The sequence below is a fragment of the Schistocerca cancellata genome, chromosome 2, assembly GCF_023864275.1.
Source record: "Schistocerca cancellata isolate TAMUIC-IGC-003103 chromosome 2, iqSchCanc2.1, whole genome shotgun sequence".
NCBI lineage: Eukaryota > Metazoa > Arthropoda > Insecta > Orthoptera > Acrididae > Schistocerca > Schistocerca cancellata.
The window spans coordinates 972,170,088-972,189,211 of NC_064627.1; the positions used below are offsets into that span (position 1 = coordinate 972,170,088).

General features: G+C 45.8%; 1 protein-coding gene across 2 annotated transcripts in view; it reads right to left on the reverse strand.

Moving 5' to 3' along the window:
* LOC126162939 (serpin B6-like) overlaps positions 1–14,168 on the reverse strand; it is a 65,046-nt gene extending 50,878 nt beyond the window's left edge. Inside the window, exons 1-2 of one of the 2 annotated variants that reach the window (XM_049919770.1) lie at positions 14,027–14,168; positions 7,772–7,861 (exon numbers count right to left, since the gene is read on the reverse strand). In XM_049919770.1, coding sequence (XP_049775727.1) covers positions 7,772–7,849 — 78 coding nt within the window. In that variant the 5' untranslated portion in view covers positions 7,850–7,861; positions 14,027–14,168. The remainder of the gene's footprint in view (positions 1–7,771; positions 7,862–14,026) is intronic. The other variant, XM_049919768.1, reaches the window with a different exon arrangement.
* Positions 14,169–19,124: the final 4,956 nt, after the last annotated feature.

Below are 19,124 nucleotides of genomic sequence, written 5' to 3' on the forward strand. Positions count from 1 at the left end.
TGGTCCATTGATCGTGACCGGGCCAAAAATCTCACGAAATAAGCGTCAAACGAAAAAGCTACAAAGAACGAAACTTGTCTAGCTTGAATGGGGAAACCAGATGGCGCTATGGTTGGCCCGCTAGATGGCGCTGCCATAGGTCAAACGAATATCAACTGCGCTTTTTTTTTTAAATAGGAACCCCGATTTTTTATTACATATTCGTGAAGCACGTAAAGAAATACACTCCTGGAAATGGAAAAAAGAACACATTGACACCGGTGTGTCAGACCCACCATACTTGCTCCGGACACTGCGAGAGGGCTGTACAAGCAATGATCACACGCACGGCACAGCGGACACACCAGCAACCGCGGTGTTGGCCGTCGAATGGCGCTAGCTGCGCAGCATTTGTGCACCGCCGCCGTCAGTGTCAGCCAGTTTGCCGTAGCATACGGAGCTCCATCGCAGTCTTTAACACTGGTAGCATGCCGCGACAGCGTGGACGTGAACCGTATGTGCAGTTGACGGACTTTGAGCGAGGGCGTATAGTGGGCATGCGGGAGGCCGGGTGGACGTACCGCCGAATTGCTCAACACGTGGGGCGTGAGGTCTCCACAGTACATCGATGTTGTCACCAGTGGTCGGCGGAAGGTGCACGTGCCCGTCGACCTGGGACCGGACCGCAGCGACGCACGGATGCACGCCAAGACCGTAGGATCCTACGCAGTGCCGTAGGGGACCGCACCGCCACTTCCCAGCAAATTAGGGGCACTGTTGCTCCTGGGGTATCGGCGAGGACCATTCGCAACCGTCTCCATGAAGCTGGGCTACGGTCCCGCACACCGTTAGACCGTCTTCCGCTCACGCCCCAACATCGTGCAGCCCGCCTCCAGTGGTGTCGCGACAGGCGTGAATGGAGGGACGAATGGAGACGTGTCGTCTTCAGCGATGAGAGTCGCTTCTGCCTTGGTGCCAATGATGGTCGTATGCGTGTTTGGCGCCGTGCAGGTGAGCGCCACAATCAGGACTGCATACGACCGAGGCACTCAGGGCCAACACCCGGCATCATGGTGTGGGGAGCGATCTCCTACACTGGCCGTACACCAATCGTGATCGTCGAGGGGCCACTGAATAGTGCACGGTACATCCAAACCGTCATCGAATCCATCGTTCTACCATTCCTAGACCGGCAAGGGAACTTGCTGTTCCAACAGGACAATGCACGTCCGCATGTATCCCGTGCCACCCAACGTGCTCTAGAAGGTGTAAGTCAACTACCCTGGCCAGCAAGATCTCCGGATCTGTCCCCCATTGAGCATGTTTGGGACTGGATGAAGCGTCGTCTCACGCGGTCTGCACGTCCAGCACGAACGCTGGTCCAACTGAGGCGCCAGGTGGAAATGGCATGGCAAGCCGTTCCACAGGACTACATCCAGCATCTCTACGATCGTCTCCATGGGAGAATAGCAGCCTGCATTGCTGCGAAAGGTGGATATACACTGTACTAGCGCCGACATTGTGCATGCTCTGTTGCCTGTGTCTATGTGCGTGTGGTTCTGTCAGTGTGATAATGTGATGTATCTGACCCCAGGAACGTGTCAATAAAGTTTCCCCTTCCTGGGACAATGAATTCACGGTGTTCTTATTTCAATTTCCAGGAGTGTATGAATCTTTTACTTGGACCACTTTTTTGGCTTTGTGATAGATGGCGCTGTAATAGTTACAAACATATGGTTCACAATTTTAGACGAACATGTGGTAACAGGTAGGTTTTTTAAATTAAAATACAGAACATAGGTACGTTTTAACACTTTATTTCGGTTGTTCCAGTGTGATACAAGTACCTTTGTGAACTTATCATTTCTGAGAACGCATGCTGTTGCAGCGTGATTACCTGTAAATACCACATTAATGCAAGAAATGCTCAAAATGATGTCCGTCAACCTCAATGCATTTGGCAATACGTGTAACGACATTCCCCTCAACAGCCAGTAGTTCGCCTTCCGTAATGTTCGCACATGCATTCACAATGCGCTGACGCATGTTGTCAGGCGTTGTCGGTGGATCACGATAGCAAATATCCTTCAACTTTCCCCACAGAAAGAAATCCGGGGACGTCAGATCCGGTGAATGTGCGGGCCATGGTATGGTGCTTCGACGACCAATCCATCTGTCATGAAATATGCTATTCAATACTGCTTCAACCGCACGCGAGCTACGTGCCGGACATCGATCATGTTGGAAGTACATTGCCATTCTGTCATGCAGTGAAACATCTTGTAGTAACATCGGTAGAACATTACATAGGAAATCAGCATACATTGCACCATTTCGATTGCCATCGATAAAATGGGGCCAGTTATCCTTGCTCCCATAATGCCGCACCATACATTAACACGCCAAGTTCGCTGATGTTCCACTTTTCGCAGCCATCGTGGATTTTCCGTTGCTCATTAGTGCATATTATGCCGGTTTATGTTACCGCTGTTGGTGAATGGCGCTTCGTCGCTAAATAGAACGCGTGCAAAAAATCTGCCATCGTCCCGTAATTTCTCTTGTGCCCAGTGGCAGAACTGTACACGACGTTCAAAGTCGTCGCCATGCAATTCCTGGTGCATAGAAAAACGGTACGTGTGCAATCGATGTTGATGTAGCATTCTCAACAGCGACGTTTTGGAGATTCCCGATTCTCGCGCAGTTTGTCTGCTACTGACGTGCGGATTAGCCGCGACAGCAGCTAAAACACATACTTGGGCATCATCATTTGTTGCAGGTCGTGGTTGACGTTTCACACGTGGCTGAACACTTCCCGTTTCCTTAAATAACGTAACCATCCGGCGAACCGTCGGGACACTTGGATGATGTCGTCCAGGATACCGAGCAGCATAGATAGCACACGCCCGTTGGGCATTTTGATCACCATAGCCATATATCAAAACGATATCAACGGTCCATTTTAACACGGGTAATGTATCACGAAGCAAATACCGGCCGCACTGGCGGAATGTTACGTGATACCACGTACTTATACGTTTGTGGCTATTACAGCGCCATCTGTCACAAAGCAAAAAAAGTGGTCCAACTAAAATATTCATATTTCTTTACGTACTACACGAATACGTAATAAGAAATGGGGGTTCCTATTTTTAAAAAAACGCAGTTGATATCCGTTTGACCAATGGCAGCGCCATCTAGCGAGCCAACCATAGCGCCATCTGGTTTCCCCCTTCAAGCTAGACGAGTTTCATTCTTTGTAGTTTTTTTCGTTTGATGCTTACTTCGTGAGATGTTTGGCCCGGCCACTATCAATGGACCACCCTGTATACGCATATCGCTATACCACGGCTTCTGTCACCTCAGTGTAAGTAGGGAATCCCCTGGAAAGACAGCGAAATAACAGATCAAGGAACAGACTGAAGTGGAAACCCGAAAGTGGTTGTTACTACAATGACATGGAGACTGGCGGGGCGCAGAGCACAGCATCCGACTGACGAAGCCGCGTGAGTCGCCCTCGTTCGCCGCGGCTCGCTGTACACGCCGGTCTAATACTGGTTAGTGCGGGGTAACATGCGCCCAAGAAAACACAGCGGCTAGCTACATCACAATGCAAGGCGCGTTGTACTGTTCAGTGAAGGAACAGCAACGTGCCTGCGCACTCTGCATCTCCACAGCCTATGTGCAAGAATACACGCCCCACTGAGATCCGTATGGTCATAACCGCCACTTAAGTGGCTGCGTCATCAGGCCAGGTAGTATGAGGTGATATTTAGCAAATTTTGCCGGCCGCTGTGGCCGAGCGGTTCTAAGCGCTTCAGTCCGGAACCACGTGGCTGCTACGTTCGCAGGTTCGAATCCTGCCTCGGGCATGGATGTCATTAGGTTAGTTAGGTTTAAGTAGCTCTAAGTCTACGGGACTGATGACCTCAGATGTTAAGTCCCATAGTGCTTACAGCCATTTGACCCATTTAGCAACTTCCCCCCAAATTATGTGAACTTTATTCTTGTTTATCTCGAGCACCACAGCCGCCCAAGACCACGTGGATCGGCCGCGCGCCTGCAGGGCTTGATAAACATATGTGAAATTACTTCTATCGATTTTAAAAAGGAATTTCCATATACAGCTTTCCGTACTATTATACAGAGTGAGTCACCTAACATTATCGCTGGATATATTTCGTAAACCACATCAAATACTAACGAATCGATTCCACAGACCGACCGTGAGGAGAGGGGCTAGTGTAATTGGTTAATACAAACCATAAAAAAATGCACGGAAGTATGTTTTTTAACACAAACCTACGTTTATTTAAATGGAACCCCGTTAGTTTTTTTAGCACATCTGAACATATAAACAAATACGTAATCAGTGCCGTTTGTTGCATTGTAAAATGTTAATTACATCCGGAGATATTGTAACCTAAAGTTGACGCTTGAGTACTACTCCTCCGCTGTTCGATCGTGTGTATCGGAGAGCACCGAATTACGTAGGGATCTAAAGGGAACGGTGATGGACCTTAGGTACAGAAGAGACTGGAACTGCACATTACGTCCACATGCTAACACCTTTTTATTGGTCTTTTTCACTGACGCACATGTACATTACCATGAGGGGTGAGGTACACGTACACACGTGGTTTCCGTTTTCAATTACGGAGTGGAATAGAGTGTGTCCCGACATGTCAGGCCAATAGATGTTCAATGTAGTGGCCATCATTTGCTGCACACAATTGCAATCTCTGGCGTAATGAATGTCGTACACGCCGCAGTACATCTGGCGTAATGTCGCCGCAGGCTGCCACAATACGTTGTTTCATATCCTCTGGGGTTGTAGGCATATCTCGGTACACATTCTCCTTTAACGTACCCCACAGAAAGAAGTCCAGAGGTGTAAGATCAGGAGAACGGGCTGGCCAATTTATGCGTCCTCCACGTCCTATGAAACGCCCGTCGAACATCCTGTCAAGGGTCAGCCTAGTGTTAATTGCGGAATGTGCAGGTGCACCATCATGCTGATACCACATACGTCCACGCGTTTCCAGTGGGACACACTCTATTCCACTTCGTAATTGAAAACGGAAACCACGTGTGTACGTTTACCTCACCCTCATGGTAATGTACATGTGCGTCAGTGAAAAAGACCAATAAAAAGGTGTTAGCATGTGGACGTAATGTGCTTTTCCAGTCTCTTCTGTACCTAAGGTCCATCACCGTTCCCTTTAGATCTCTACGTAATTCGGTGCTCTCCGATACACACGATCGAACAGCGGAGGAGTGGTACTCAAGCGTCAACTTTAGGTTACAATATCTCCGGATGTAATTAACATTTTACAATGCAACAAACGCCACTGATTACGTATTTGTTTATATGTTCAGATGTGCTAACAAAACTAACGGGGTTCCATTTAAAAAAACGTAGGTTTGTGTTAAAAAACATACTTCCATGCATTTTTTTATGGTTTGTATTAACCAATTACACTAGCCCCTCTCCTCACGTTCGGTGTGTGGAATCGATTCGTCAGTATTTGATGTGGTTTACGAAATATATCCAGCGGTAACGTTAGGTGACTCACCCTGTATATATGCACTTTTCATTCCTATCCCTGAAGGGGATGGGCGGGCTGCTTGAGGGCTTGCATTACCCTTTTCAGCCTTTTGCTGTACAAGTGCATTTATTTATTTATTATTTCAGTATTTCTTGCAAAAGTGCATTTGATCATACTTACAGTGTAGAGTATGAGACAGTATACAAAAATATAAAATAAAATAAAGTATACGAAAAGTAAAATAAAATAAATTAGAAATTGAAAATTTAAAGATTCTAAGTCATATTGAAATACGGTATAAGTTTTGTAGATTATACAATGTTTTTCATCATGATTACTCCATAAATCCTGCTTGAACGCATTAGAATACAATAAAATTGTAGAAAACGATAAAAATACAGTTCAGTAATATACACTGCGTAAAATGCTTTGAGGCGACTGACGTTTGTGCTTAATGTGGTGTTGCTTCATTTTATGTGTGTGAGTTGTGGTGGTGTTATTTTATGTTACTACTTAAGTGATTTATTTATTTATTAACTACATGTGCGTATATGTGTATAGATAGATATGGACAGATATGCTTAAACATTAGCGTTAACATTAACATTAACAGTGCCACTTTTCTTTATACTGCCTGCTGTAAGTGGGAGGCGAGGATAGTTTGATACAATTGATTTGATTTGATTGGGTGCTCTCATGTTTACATCAAGTCCTTCAATCACCTTATGGGGATGACTTTCGTGGCAGTTCTGAACAATTACATAACTTTATGTCTATGCTGCTTTTAATGTCTAACTTAGTTCTATGGTTCATGTGTGTGTGTTTGTTTTTATTTTATGGGGTTAGTTTCTTTGTCCTTGGGTCAGGTGTGGGGGAAGTGGGATGTCTTGGGTTAGTGGTTCCATGATGGGGGCGAGGTCTTGGTATTCTTGGCTGGTGTTGTGTCCTACTGTACGCGCTGGTTGGGTGTATTTGAATTTTGGTCGCCTGTTCACTCGTGGTCTTGTTGTCAGAATGTCTTCCATGTCTGGGCGTTTTGTTAATATGTGTCTCCCGTAGTTTGCTCTGAGTTTAGTCAGTCTGTTCTGTAGCGGCTCCACGCCTGTGATGTCATATTCGTCGTCGCTGGGCGTGAGCCTTGGCAATCTGCAGATGCTGTGTAAAAGTCGTCTTTCGGTCGAGTAAAGTCGTTCTGCTACCGGTTTGTGCAAGCCCTCTGCGTATTCTATCACAGGTCTAATATACGTCTACACTTAACTGAATGCACGACCCAGTAGCTAAATACCAAGCTATTTCTGTCCCTTTGTGAGTTAACGAGCGTTGCACTGACATTTAACTGTATGGCCAAAAGAGTCAGCCTACAGGAATTGTGAAACGAACTCTGTCGTCCAGGATCACATGCCACAAAGGGCGCAGATTCACCACGAGATGGGGAAACTCACAGCCGTCTATTGACATTGAACGATGACAGCATGACACCTTATTGAATCATTAGGTAATAGAATATTTGTTGTAAAGTTTACGACCACTTTTCCTCTAAGTTTTCTTTCTAATTAGACATTATTCTAACAGAATCGCAACTGTGTGGCCTACATTTTTATGGGTCGTTAATTTCCCGATATTATTATTACTGTTATTACACGTTATATTAACTTTGAATTTGGCAAACTTGCCATCAGCCAGACAATTTAACCAAAGTGTCACAAGTGTCTAATTTAAGGCGTGTAATGCGGCACGTGTGGTTCAATCCCTAGACAAGTCTGAGCCAAGACATTTCGACGAAGAGGAATCGCATGTGAGCCCGAACATCTTTGGGATGTTAGCTCGCACATTCACGTGAAGACGCAAGTACTTTCCCCCTCACCCCCTCCCACCTCAAACCCCGCCCCACGCAAAGATTCATTTCACCACCCTGTTTCTTCTGATATTTGCTGAGTGAGTTGAGTTCTCTCAGAGATCTGTTGTGATATCCGTTATTGCTGTTGCACACACGTCACCGTGTCAAATTCCCTAAACATTTGTTATATTGGTGGTGGAGTTACGTGCTTGTCAAGACTCTTCTCTACAATCTCATTTCAGTTCCCACTTCCTCTTTTACGCTTCCTCGCACAACCAGAATACGTCATTTTTCGATCTTAGCTACAGGCACAGTCTGTATGTCTCCTAGCATACTAACAATAACAACACAGCGGATGAGGCAGCCGTTCGGTGTAGTGAAGAACGTGAGACACTGCGTGGAGTCTTACCCTGTACATGTCAGATGTGAAGAGGTCATTCGCTCGAGACACTGTCTGCAGAGCATCACTGAAATCTCCATCAGCCATTTTGTCGAGAACCTGGAAGGACAAAGGACCGCAATTTTAAGAAGATGCATAGTAGGTTCAAAATTAATGTACTTATATCATATTATAAAACGAGAGACAAGTAAATATCCAGAGAATGGCAATCCAACACGCTAAGTATTTTCAGGACAGTATCACTTACAAAAATCAAAAATCAGTTGTTGACATGGAGGCAACAGACTGCAGCTGTGCATAATGTGTTGAACTCCCCCCCCCCCCTATAAAACAGGTACGTGAGTCGCATCATGCACAAACCATATGGTTATTGTTACTGAGTTCAGACAGTGACGTTAAAATTATGTTCCTGTCTAACCTGAACTAAGCAGTGAGAGTTTGCGCTAGTCCAGAAAATTTTTTTTCTGCAAATTCTTAATAACTGTTTCTAATGAGAAGACAAACAAAATATTGGCAGTTAGAGAAACATAACATCTGCAAAAATTTTCCCATTGTTTGTGATCAGAAGACGAAAGACGCTTCAGATTTGTGAGATGAAAACTTGGAGATTTGAACCATGTTCCTTCTCAAATGCAAGTCAAGGCGCTTAATATCCGCATCACAAAAAGCGAGCGCAGAGCGCGAAACAATCCCCATTATTTGTGTCACGCATGTACATGCACATCTGATACGTGGGGATGCGCTGGCGCCAGTCGCCTTCTCCGTTCGATTCACCCGGATCGATTGTTTCCCTCTGGCGTTGCTTATCTTTGCCTCGTTGGCCGGTGGTGGTGCTGGTGGGCTGCCGGGCACACTGGGTTTTGGCTTCGGAATGTCTGGTACACGTCACTGCTCAGAGATTGAACTTGTGTTTGCGTGGAGTTAGCTGGATTTGACCGGTGTATGTGGCCCGGAGCGCGGAAGCGGGCCTGTATTGCAAGTTCTTGAGGCGTGACTGGGCCATGGTCTTCTACACAGGACGCTGAGCAATGTGTTATTCATTTTGGCTAGTGGTGTTGAACTATGTACCACGCAGCTGTCTATTGAAGAAGTAGACATTCAAGCTTTCTAATTTTGCACTCGGGCCTCCCCTTGTTATCACTAGCTTCTACCTTTTCTTATGAGTGCCATTATTGTATTGGAACTGCGACGTACTGGTGTTATAATATTATGCTTTGTCTTATCGTTGCCCTTCTGTAAAACTAGTCTGTTTGTGCTGGGGCAATTTTACATATTCTGAAATTTGAGGTCTACAGTTAATTCTTTTAACCATTTTTAATTTTCTTTTGTCTTGATGTGATCTATCTTTGCAGAATTTTATCTTCCTATATTCTGGGGCTGTTAACATTGTTTCTTTTGGCGACGCCTTGGCCGGCCAGTACCAGGGGGAACGGGAGGTTCTTTTGGCCGCGGGGAAAATGGCAACCGATACGGCGGCCACTGAGTTCTTCGGGTTGCAGTGAGTGGGGATCTTGCATTAAGTTTCTTCTGCATTGGGACGCCAAGGCATCTGTTCCGTTTGCTATACAGCTGATATACAGGGTGTTACAAAAAGGTAAGGCCAAACTTTCAAGAAACATTCCTCACATACAAAGAAAGAAAATATGTTATGTGGACATGTGTCCGGAAACGCTTACTTTCCACGTTAGAGCTCATTTTATTACTTCTCTTCAAATCACATTAATCATGGAATGGAAAAACACAGCAACAGAACGTACCAGCGTGACATCAAACACTTTGTTACAGGAAATGTTCAAAATGTCCTCCGTTAGCGAGGATACATGCATCCACCCTCCGTCGCATGGAATCCCTGATGCGCTGATGCAGCCCTGGAGAATGGCGTGTTGTTCACAGCCGTCCACAGTACGAGCACGAAGAGTCTCTACATTTGGTACCGGGGTTGCGTAGACAAGAGCTTTCAAATGCCCCCATAAATGAAAGTCAAGAGGGTTGAGGTCAGGAGAGCGTGGAGGCCATGGAATTGGTCCGCCTCCACCAATCCATCGGTCACCGAATCTGTTGTTGAGAAGCGTACGAACACTTCGACTGAAATGTGCAGGAGCTCCATCATGCATGAACCACATGTTGTGTCGTACTTGTAAAGGCACATGTTCTAGCAGCACAGGTAGAGTATCCCGTATGAAATCATGCCGGTGAATCGAGGAAAGTACAGTTCATACTGACGAAACTACAATGAGCTCTAACATGGAAATTAAGCGTTTCCGGACACATGTCCACATAACATCTTTTCTTTATTTGTGTGTGAGGAATGTGTCCTGAAAGTCTGGCCGTACCTTTTTGTAACACCCTGTATTTACCTTCAAAACCATAAAGGAAAGAGACTAGTGTTCTTAATTATATCTTACGTGCACCGGAAGTTGAACTTATGTACATGTTAAAGAGAATACTTGATGGGTAGCGGAAAATTGAAAAATATGTGAATTGTCTTATTGCGCTTGCCCAGGTGACCTATTTAAAAGAAACTTATTTCACCTTTATTATTCAAGTGCCCTTTGTTAAATGAAACTGATTTTACCTTTTATTGTTGCAGTGCTTACAGTTAGTATAGAAGTTATAAGAAGTTCTTGTTTGCGCCTAATTCAATTAGAAAGGTATTGTGGAATGTACACTCCTGGAAATGGAAAAAAGAACACATTGACACCGGTGTGTCAGACCCACCATACTTGCTCCGGACACTGCGAGAGGGCTGTACAAGCAATGATCACACGCACGGCACAGCGGACACACCAGGAACCGCGGTGTTGGCCGTCGAATGGCGCTAGCTGCGCAGCATTTGTGCACCGCCGCCGTCAGTGTCAGCCAGTTTGCCGTGGTATACGGAGCTCCATCGCAGTCTTTAACACTGGTAGCATGCCGCGACAGCGTGGACGTGAACCGTATGTGCAGTTGACGGACTTTGAGCGAGGGCGTATAGTGGGCATGCGGGAGGCCGGGTGGACGTACCGCCGAATCGCTCAACACGTGGGGCGTGAGGTCTCCACAGTACATCGATGTTGTCGCCAGTGGTCGGCGGAAGGTGCACGTGTCCGTCGACCTGGGATCGGACCGCAGCGACGCACGGATGCACGCCAAGACCGTAGGATCCTACGCAGTGCCGTAGGGGACCGCACCGCCACTTCCCAGCAAATTAGGGACACTGTTGCTCCTGGGGTATCGGCAAGGACCATTCGCAACCGTCTCCATGAAGCTGGGCTACGGTCCCGTACACCGTTAGGCCGTCTTCCGCTCACGCCCCAACATCGTGCAGCCCGCCTCCAGTGGTGTCGCGACAGGCGTGAATGGAGGGACGAATGGAGACGTGTCGTCTTCAGCGATGAGAGTCGCTTCTGCCTTGGTGCCAATGATGGTCGTATGCGTGTTTGGCGCCGTGCAGGTGAGCGCCACAATCAGGACTGCATACGACCGAGGCACTCAGGGCCAACACCCGGCATCATGGTGTGGGGAGCGATCTCCTACACTGGCCGTACACCACTGGTGATCGTCGAGGGGACACTGAATAGTGCACGGTACATCCAAACCGTCATCGAACCCATCGTTCTACCATTCCTAGACCGGCAAGGGAACTTGCTGTTCCAACAGGACAATGCACGTCCGCATGTATCCCGTGCCACCCAACGTGCTCTAGAAGGTGTAAGTCAACTACCCTGGCCAGCAAGATCTCCGAATCTGTCCCCTATTGAGCATGTTTGGGACTGGATGAAGCGTCGTCTCACGCGGTCTGCACGTCCAGCACGAACGCTGGTCCAACTGAGGCGCCAGGTGGAAATGGCATGGCAAGCCGTTCCACAGGACTACATCCAGCATCTCTACGATCGTCTCCATGGGAGAATAGCAGCCTGCATTGCTGCGGAAGGTGGATATACACTGTACTAGCGCCGACATTGTGCATGCTCTGTTGCCTGTGTCTATGTGCCTGTGGTTCTGTCAGTGTGATCATGTGATGTATCTGACCCCAGGAATGTGTCAATAAAGTTTCCCCTTCCTGGGACAATGAATTCACGGTGTTCTTATTTCAATTTCCAGGAGTGTATTTTTCTGACTTGTGAATAAGCGACACTTTTAGAACATTTTTGGTAAATACTGTGCCCGTTTGGTTAAACTGTTGATCAGTAATAAATTAGTTGTATCTTGCAAGTCCTCTGTACTTGTTATTATTTCATTTGTCACCGGTTTTCACGTAAACTCCACGTTGCAACATCTATACACTGTTAAGCTACATAACAATGTATGACAGATGGCACCACAGGTACCACAAAAATTTTCACCATTTCCTGCTACAATCTGGAATTGCTTCCGGGAAGATACCGTAATTTAATAAGAGTAGTTGTGTTGGTGTGATTCACAGTGAAGACTTCGAACCCAGTCAAGCAGCAAGGAGCCAGTCGCCTGCGACATTCTGCTGCTGAGCTCAAGAATACTACTGACGTAGCATTCTGCGATACAGCTATCTACTGCAGTGATGCCGAATTTCCAGATGCTGTGACACAACGCTGCACTGCCGTCGCCACCTGCATCAGAGGAGGTAGGCTCCTACGTAGCTGGACAGAACGGCTATAAACATGATTACTCTGCAATTCACACTTCAGAGCAGCCTGCCAGAGAGTTCATCGAACCACATTCAGACTATTTCTCTATCGTTGTACTCTCGATCAGAGCGCGGAAAGGACACTTAAATCTTTGTGTGCGAACTCCGATGACCATATCTCCCTATGCAGGTAGGTGACAACAAAATACTTTCACAATCTGGAGTGAAAGTTCGTGATTGAAATTTCGTGAAAATATCTCGACGCAGCGAAAAACGCTCTTGTTTAATGATTGCCACTCCCGCTTGCACGTCGTAGCCGTGACAGTCTCTCCTCTCATTTGCGATAGTACAAAAGGAGCTGACTTTTGATCTTTCTTGATGTCCTCGGTCTTATCTGTTAAAAACGCCTTGCCGCGTAGTGCGTGGTAGTATTCTAGAAAAGAACGTACAAACGTTGTGCAGGCAGTCTCTTTAGTAGACCTGTTGCATCTCCTAAGTTTTCTCCCAATGAAACGCAGTCTTCGGTACTGCTTCCCACAACAATGCCTACGTGATTGTTCCAATTTAACCTACTCGTAATTGTAATTCGTAAGTATTTAGATGAATTGACAGTTCACACTTTTCATTGTATAGAGTCGATTGCCACTTTCCGCGCCATACAGATATAGATATTTTCTCTATATCATTTTTCAGTTGCCGGCCGGAGTGGCCGAGCGCTTCTAGGCGCTACAATCTGCAACCGCGTGACCGCTACGGTCGCAGGTTCGAATCCTGCCTCGGGCATGGATGTGTGTGATGTCCTTAGGTTAGTTAGGTTTAAGTAGTTCTACGTTCTAGGGGACTGATGACCTTAGCAGTTAAGTCCCATAGTGCTCAGAGCATTCATTTTTCAGTTGGTTTTGATATATTAGGAACAGCAAGCATGAAGGTTTTTACATCGTAGTCAAGTGAAGCATTTGTCAACCGATTGTTTTCTCCTTTCCTTAAATCCCCTGTAACAAAAGCTTCTTATTTGTGTGATTTGCTTGAAAATACGGTTTTTTCGTCACAGGCCATGATCCCAAAAGCGACTGGAAGCGTATGGAACACTACGATTCGAAAACTGTCAAAACGAAGACAATCATGAAATAACATCCCTCTGTCATAAATGACTGTTTCCAATTTCTGGTCCTATAAGCCACTGTCTTCAACACAGTTGATTTATCTAGTTGCCAATAGAGAGAGAGAGAGAGACGAGAATGGAATGGCTCATTTCTCGCCCTTATCTGTTTCATAATATCCCAGTGACAATTATAAGAACACTACCACTCAATAGACATTTTTAAATGCATCATGAATACGACAGGTCGGGAAAGAAAATCTATATAACCATACTTCGCAATCCTCCACATTCCCTCCTCCCCCACCCCTCCTTTACCTTTAAGTTCTTAAACTGCACAGGGGAAGAACGTCTCCAGGAAGTCTTTGTACGAGTTCTTTGAAAAATTCCCACGTCAAATTTCGGGACACCTAACTTTACTGCACTGAATAAAAAGCTGCTTTGAACTCTAGCAGACTGCTTGAATTGCAGTTACCCGTGAGACAGTTTTGTATTGATATCAAACACGAGCACAGCTTTAAATAATCCGAGGTTTTTTTATAATTAGTAGGCCTCTAGTATCAATAATCCACGTACTTACTCAGTAGGAGTCGGGAAACCACACAGTCTGTGGTGTGACGCCAGCGAACTGAAGAGCCTGTTGAGACCGAGATGCTATTTCAAGGCCCTGGAGGATCTTTCTTTTTCGTCTTTCACGGAAGACGTAATCCGCAACAAATTGCCCGTGCAGGTTCCTGCGCGTGGAGAGGAAGGAACCTGACTGGTTTTTATATCGCATATCAATCCCGGTCACGACAGGTATTCCGCAGTATTACTCCCTCCGGCCAGCCAAGTCCCCCCCCCCCTCTCTCTCCCTCTCCTTCTCCTCTCCCTCTCCCTCTCTTTGACGACCCCTCCCCCTCACACACACAAACGAAACTAAACAAGAGGGAAAAAAAGGCACTCAGTTAAAGTTGCTTAAGTAGCACTGACCGTTACTGTGAAAAAAGTTAATGACCCTAAGCTATCGGACATTAAGCGAAGAGGAATAATAATTATACGAGGTGCATTCAAGTTCTAAGGCCTCCGATTTTTTTTCTAATTAACTACTCACCCGAAATCGATGAAACTGGCGTTACTTCTCGACGTAATCGCCCTGCAGACGTACACATTTTTCGCAACGCTGACGCCATGATTCCATGGCAGCGGCGAAGGCTTCTTTAGGAGTCTGTTTTGACCACTGGAAAATCGCTGAGGCAATAGCAGCACGGCTGGTGAATGTGCGGCCACGGAGAGTGTCTTTCATTGTTGGAAAAAGCTAAAAGTCACCAGGAGCCAGGTCAGGTGGGTAGGGAGCATGAGGAATCACTTCAAAGTTGTTATCACGAAGAAACTGTTGCGTAACGTTAGCTCGATGTGCGGGTGCGTTGTCTTGGTGAAACAGCACACGCGCAGCCCTTCCCGGACGTTTTTGTTGCACTGCAGGAAGGAATTTGCTCTTCAAACCATTTTCGTAGGATGCACCTGTTACCGTAGTGCCCTTTGGAACGCAATGGGTAAGGATTATGCCCTCGCTGTCCCAGAACATGGACACCATCATTTTTTCAGCACTGGCAGTTACCCGAAATTTTTTTTGAGGCGGTGAATCTGTGTGCTTCCATTGAGCTGACTGGCGCTTTGTTTCTGGATTGAAAAATGGCATCCACATCTCATCCATTGTCACAACCGACGAAAAGAAAGTCCCATTCATGCTGTCATTGCGCGTCAACATTGCTTGGCAACATGCCACACGGGCAGCCGTGTGGTCGTCCGTCAGCATTCGTGGCACCCACCTGGATGACACTTTTCGCATTTTCAGGTCGTCAAGCAGGATTGTGTGCACAGAAATGCCAACTCTGGAGGCGATCTGTTCAACAGTCATTCGGCGATCCCCCAAAACAATTCTCTCCACTTTCTCGATCATGTCGTCAGACCGGCTTGTGCGAGCCCGAGGTTGTTTCAGTTTGTTGTCACACGATGTTCTGCCTTCATTAAACTGTCGCACCCACGAACGCACTTTCGACACGTCCATAACTCCATCACCACATGTCTCCTTCAACTGTCGATGAATTTCAATTGATTTCACACCTCGCAAATTCAGAAAACGAATGATTGCACGCTGTTCAAGGAAGGAAAACGTCGCCATTTTAAGTATTTAAAACAGTTCTCATTCTCGCCGCTGGCGGTAAAATTCCATCTGCCGTACGGTGCTGCCATCTCTGGGACGTATTGACAATGAACATGGCCTCATTTTAAAACAATGCGCATATTTCTATCTCTTTCCAGTCCGGAGAAAAAAAATCGGAGGCCTTAGAACTTGAATGCACCTCGTATTTCCTTGCGTCTGTTTTTCAGTTCATCTGTTGTTATCCTAATATTCAAATGCACCTGAACGCCTCTGATGCATATGTGTGATACGTACACCGCATGATGACACACACGAGTACATTTACATCATATTCCATAATTTACCGCACGGTGTGTTGCGAGGGACAATGCCGTACTAAAATAACTTCCCCCCTTTCTGTTCTAACCGCAGCTGATCTGAGAAATGCCGGCCGGTGTGGCCGAGCGGTTCTAGCCGCTGCAGTCTGGAACCGCGCGAGTGCTACGGTCGCAGGTTCGAATCCTGCCTCGGGCATGGATGTGTGTGATGTCCTTAGGTTAGTTAGGTTTAAGTAGTTCTAAGTTCTAGGGGTCTGATGACCTCAGATGTTAAGTCCCATAGTGCTCAGAGCCATTTGAACCATTTTTGATCTGAGAAAAGAAGGACTGGCGATTCTAATATGTCTACAGTGTCATTTCTTTAATTCCACCCTCGTGCTCAGTACGTGAGATACAAACTGAAGGGAGTAAAATGTTTCCTAGCTCGTAACGGAATGCCGTCTTTCAGAATACGTTCACCGCTATGCACAGTCACCATTTTTGTAAAGACTTCCACTGAACTTAGCTACTTTCCTGGTGCCCTTGCACTGATTAAACACGCCCATTATCTTTGCCTCTTCCATGTGCGATTGCAATTATTGGTAATAATGATAAAAAATTTATCTGTTATGATAGACTCTGGAGGAGCGATTGATAATCTCTAATACCCCACATTTTTCGCAGTATTTATACACCTGAAGGTATCTAAAACTTTGTATAACTTCTTCACTTTATCACGATACATTAGTGAGATACAAATTTCCTCATACCACAAATAAAAGAAGATGATAAAATGATGCCGTAAGGGATCTTTGTATGGTCTCATCTTCTGGTATGTACTGATAGATTCACTACTGCAAATCACAGTGCGTACAATGGTCACTTCTACAAGTGCATCAACAATTCCTATATTAGTTAGTATAAATGTTAGACGTCTTTCCACCAACCTCTGATCTCTTCAAATCTTCCTGCACTTCACCGAAAAAGATGGTACCGTCGTTAACACAACTGCATTCGCGTTCAAGAGGACGACGGTTCTGTTTTAAGCGTGCATTTGCTTGAGACGGCAAAGCAGCATTGCTTCAGTCATCTCGGATGCACTAGAACATTTATTTGTGAGAACAATTCTACCACGTCAAATGCACATTTGCCTTCAAGAGTCACCAACGCTAACCAATACTGACGCATAAAATAACGAGTGGCACTCATTACTGCCTATCTAACACAAGGAAGATAAGAGGTCTTCGGGATGTGCACAACTGTTGAAGCTTCGGCGGTCACTTCTTGATTTTGTTGCTAGTTGGCGCTCGTTTCGAGATCCTCGGCCCAATGACCACAGAGAGTTCTTCAGATGTCGGCGCGACAGGAACATGTAGTCTCCGACCATGGACTCGACTCCAGTTAGCCACCAGTAACGAAGGATGAATCTTGGACAATGCTAGCCTGTTGTACTGAAGAGACGTCAGAAGAAACATTAAACTACCAATGTTGGAATATCTTGTGATGTGCGCCATCATGCAGATGTCATCTTCGAGATGCATGAATCAACGTGACCCCTGTTGATAATGAGTGGACTGAACCGTACCTCGGCAGCATTATGACACGTTTCACAACAAAACTGGTTTAGACAGACTGAAATAACAAAAACCGATGCCTCAGATATGAAATACCGCACCTATAGCGGTTAAAGATGTTATAGCATTAGTGCCCTTGCCAGGGTTACACGTGAAGAAGGTCGACGGTTTTGAAAGTGGCAGAGGATACAAAGCGTCAAAGTGGAAGAACTGTCCTCGTATCTCATTACCTGTAGCGTCTGCATTCCAGAGGAGCGGCTAGAAAAGGCGTCTGTTCTCTGTGTTAGATTGGCCTAAACCTATGCTGGCACTAGCTCTAAAGGGACTTCAGGAGCGCCACTTCATTGTAATAATAGGCTACACATGGAACTGTGTTACAAAACCAGCCTTGGAATACGTCATGGTGTACCCTCCAGGCGACGCAGACGCACATTGCTTCGGGTGTTAGGGAACCGAAGGTGGGTAGCATTAATATGATGATCCTGACTGGGAGGCTAGAAGAGCTAATAGAGGAATGGAAGAGCAAGGAAGTAAATGAGGAAAGGGTACACGCTTTTTTGGAGTGATGGACTAGAGAAGAAAAAACTGAAGTGGGCATAATAGTAAAATTACTCCCAGACGAATATGAGGAAGCAGTAGAACACACAAGTGACAGGATGACGAAGATTCAGCTGAGGACAAGTAATAGAGTCGACTTCACCCAAGTATATGCACCACGGACTGGAAATAAAGAGGAGAACATTAAGGAATTCCTAGAGAAATTAAAGAATGAAATTAGAGTTGTGGAAGCGATAGTGCTGGGTGATATAAATGCCCAAGTGGAAAATGAAAGACTAGAGAACGAAGTGATAATTGGTCTGAGTGTGTATGGGGAAAACGAGGAACGAGGAAAACTGGCTTTTGTAAAAGAAATGGTTTGACTATGGGCAACAAAGGATCAAGAAGAAAAATAGCCAAAAGATAACGAGATATGGTTTTGGAGAGAGAAGCACGAAGATAGTCACATTCTTGTGGGAGACCAAAATCGTACACGGTTAATGGATGTAACAGCGCCCCCAGAAAAAGCTTTCGATGGGGACCATCAGGTAGTGTTGGGACAGATTGGAAGGGGTAAAACAGAAGAAAAATAGGTTGAAAACTAGAAGAAAATAAAAGAGTGGAAATTAAAAGACAGAAAGTTACAAGAAAAGCTTACAATCTCACGCACTGAATGTGGAAATGTGGAACAGGACTGCGGTATGCCCTGCAGGGAAACCTGTGGCAGAATGTCTGGAAGGGCAAATGGTTCAAATGGCTCTGAGCACTATGATACTTACCATCTGTGGTCATCAGTCCCCTAGAACTTAGAACTACTTAAACCTTACTAACCTAAGGACATCACACACATCCATGCCCGAGGCAGGATTCGAACCTGCGACCGTAGCGGTCACGCGGTTCCAGACTGAAGCGCCTAGAACCGCACGGCCACACCTGCCGGCTGTAAGGGTAAAGAGACTCCATGATGGAATGAACAAGTAAAGGAAGCATTATCAGGCAAGAAGAAATCATGGCAAGAATGGAACAGAGACAGGACGGAAAATGGAATAGCAAGAAAACAAAGAAAAATTAAGTAAGTGTTAGCAGAAGTAGAGAGGAAAAGTTGGGAGGAATTCACACAAGACC